General features: G+C 40.4%; 1 protein-coding gene across 1 annotated transcript; it reads left to right on the plus strand.

Moving 5' to 3' along the window:
- The first annotated feature begins 395 nt into the window (after positions 1–395).
- On the plus strand, positions 396–2,315 carry LOC104213748 (glycosyltransferase 6-like). The gene has a single exon (XM_009763294.2). The coding sequence runs from the start codon at positions 759–761 to the stop codon at positions 2,088–2,090; it is 1,332 nt and encodes a 443-aa protein (XP_009761596.1). The 5' UTR covers positions 396–758; the 3' UTR covers positions 2,091–2,315.
- Positions 2,316–2,793: the final 478 nt, after the last annotated feature.

The raw sequence follows: 2,793 nt of genomic DNA on the forward strand, positions 1-2,793 counted from the left end.
AAAAGGTGTATGTTAGTAAAGTCATATGCACTGCTGCACTTGTGGAAACTTCCACAATTTGACACTTCGTGGATTTGTTAATTCACAAAGTAAAGTTATATTTTAAGTGACTAATACAGTGTAAAAATAAATCTTTCAGCTGTATACAAGTTAAACGTTTATTTTCCTTGGACGAGAAAGATGCTTGAGAGTCACGTTTCCGTACTCAATATGCTCAATCCGAAAAAAAGTCGTAAAATGGATGAATCTGGAAAATCTAATATTCTTAGCTAGTCCCAATACAAAATCAGGAAAACTTAATATTGCACATGGTAACAGCCTTATCAGTCCCCAAATCTCAACCCTAGATAGATTAAAAACGCCCACGTACCCTGTTAGCATTAAAATCTTCTTACTCAACCAGTCCATGCCCATTTTGTCAAAATTAATATTTTATATGGAAAGCAAATGCGCGAATTAATTACAGATCTTAAGTTTCCTTGTAAGAATCAAGAAGCCCTACTTATAATTTACTATATATTATTCCTTCTCATCGATTCCACAATATTTTAATTTTCAGCAATTTTCGTTACTCAATTCCTAAAGTCCAATCAGATCCATCCAGCTGACTAATTAATATACTATAGTAGTATTTCTACTGCTGGTCCATTTAATTTCCATAGACCATTTAAAGCACACATTGCATCCCGAGACGTTCTCACTCTAAATCTAATACTACTCCCATATTTGCAATTACCTTCCATTTACGTACACCGGCCATGGCCCATAACGTGTTTCGGGCCAAACAACAATCATCTTCTTCACGAGACAAATCTCTCTTCTTAGCAGCCATAGTAGCTCTTTTACTTGTCTGTGCTATTTGGTCATTCACTGATCCTTTTCCTAATTTCTCAAATTTCTTATCCAAGCAAAACGTTACTTCACCGGAATATTGTCCACCGGACCGGGAAGCCGTTGACCGGAGATATGACCCACCGGAAAAGACATTCTACGATGACCCGGAACTCAGTTACACTATTAACAAACCTATCAAAAATTGGGACGACAAGAGAATCCAGTGGCTGAAGCTTCATCCTACATTTGCCGCCGGAAGAGCTAACCGTGTACTCCTCCTCACTGGATCACAGCCCACTCCATGCAAGTATCCTAAAGGTGATCATTTACTCTTAAGGTTTTTTAAAAACAAAGTTGACTACTGTAGAATCCATGGCTACGATATTTTTTACGGTAACACGTTTTTGCACCCTAAAATGCGTTCCTATTGGGCCAAGATACCGCTTGTTCGGGCCGCCATGCTGGCCCATCCTGAATCCGAGTGGATTTTATGGATTGACTCGGATGCTATCTTCACTGACATGGATTTCAAAATCCCACTGCACAAGTACAAGGACTACAACTTCATCGTTCATGGCTGGCCTGATTTGATTTTTAAAAAGAAAAGCTGGGTCGCCATTAATGCAGGGATTTTTCTTATAAGAAACTGCCAGTGGTCCATGGATTTCTTAGACGTTTGGGCCAATATGGGCCCGAAAAGTCGAGAATACAAGCAATGGGGCAAAATATTAAGGACAACTTTCAAGGATAAGACTTTCCCAGAGTCCGACGATCAATCGGCACTGAGCTATATTATAATGAAAGGAGAAGAAAAATGGAGGCGCAAAATTCACGCGATTACTGATTACTCCTTACACGGGTATTGGTTAGGAATAGTAGATAGATTTGATAACATCACGGGAAATTACGTGAAGATAGACAGAGACGTACCAAAGTTGCGGAGGAGACACGCGGAGGCCGTGAGCGAGAGTTACGCGGCGGCGAGGGAGCCGTTAGTGGCGGAGGGCAGTGATTGGAAGGGTGGTTGGAGGCGGCCGTTTATAACGCACTTCACGGGATGTCAGCCGTGTAGTGGGGACCATGCTGCGGAGTATGTGGGTGATAAATGTTGGGTGGGAATGGAAAGAGCGTTGAACTTTGCGGATAATCAGGTGCTACGTAATTTTGGATTCATGCACGATGATATCAAAAGCAATTCACCTGTCTCTCCGGTAAATTTCGATTTTCCAGCTGAAGAGGTAGAAGAATTCGTGTGAATTAACAACGCACACCTCAGTTTTTACTGTTGGATTCTTGCTACGTTCATAAGTCTTGTGAATTTTGGATGCGTTTTAATTCCAGTCTCTTGATCTATATTTTACCGCTATTACCGCTGTATTTGATAGTTTATTATTGGAATAGCAACAAGTTTTTATAATCCCATTCAAAAACAATGGGACAAGTTTTACCTCTAGCAATTCACTGTGGGAGCTTTTTTGCAATCCATTTTTGTTTCTGGTATTTTCTTTATTAAAGTAAACATTTCTTAGTCCAATTTCTCCCGATATCCGCATTGGGGCCCGAATATATTCGGATCCGTGCCGGGTAGAACCCCATTCGGAGAAAGCACTCCCTGCCAAGAATTTTTTCATACCCGAGGCTCGAACTAGACCTCTGGTTAAGGGAGGAGCAGTCTCATCCGCTCCGCTGCACCACCCTTTTTCGTAAGCCAATACTTTGGGCAATCAAATAGTATTAAGAAATGTCTACTAATGCGGACAAGATACTATTTTGGTCATTCATCTTTTGTTTTCCAGTTCCAAATGAAAGAATCGTTTGAGGACAAGAGCACAAAATAAAAAGAGAGTTGCCTGAGGTAATTAACAAAGAACAATGGCACAAGTTTAAGCTAAAGCAATTCAGTATGGAGCTTCTTTTTACCACTCACCCTTTTTTATTTCATGTAGAAGTGTCTTAATC

The sequence above is a fragment of the Nicotiana sylvestris genome, chromosome 2, assembly GCF_000393655.2.
Source record: "Nicotiana sylvestris chromosome 2, ASM39365v2, whole genome shotgun sequence".
Classification (NCBI taxonomy): Eukaryota; Viridiplantae; Streptophyta; class Magnoliopsida; order Solanales; family Solanaceae; genus Nicotiana; species Nicotiana sylvestris.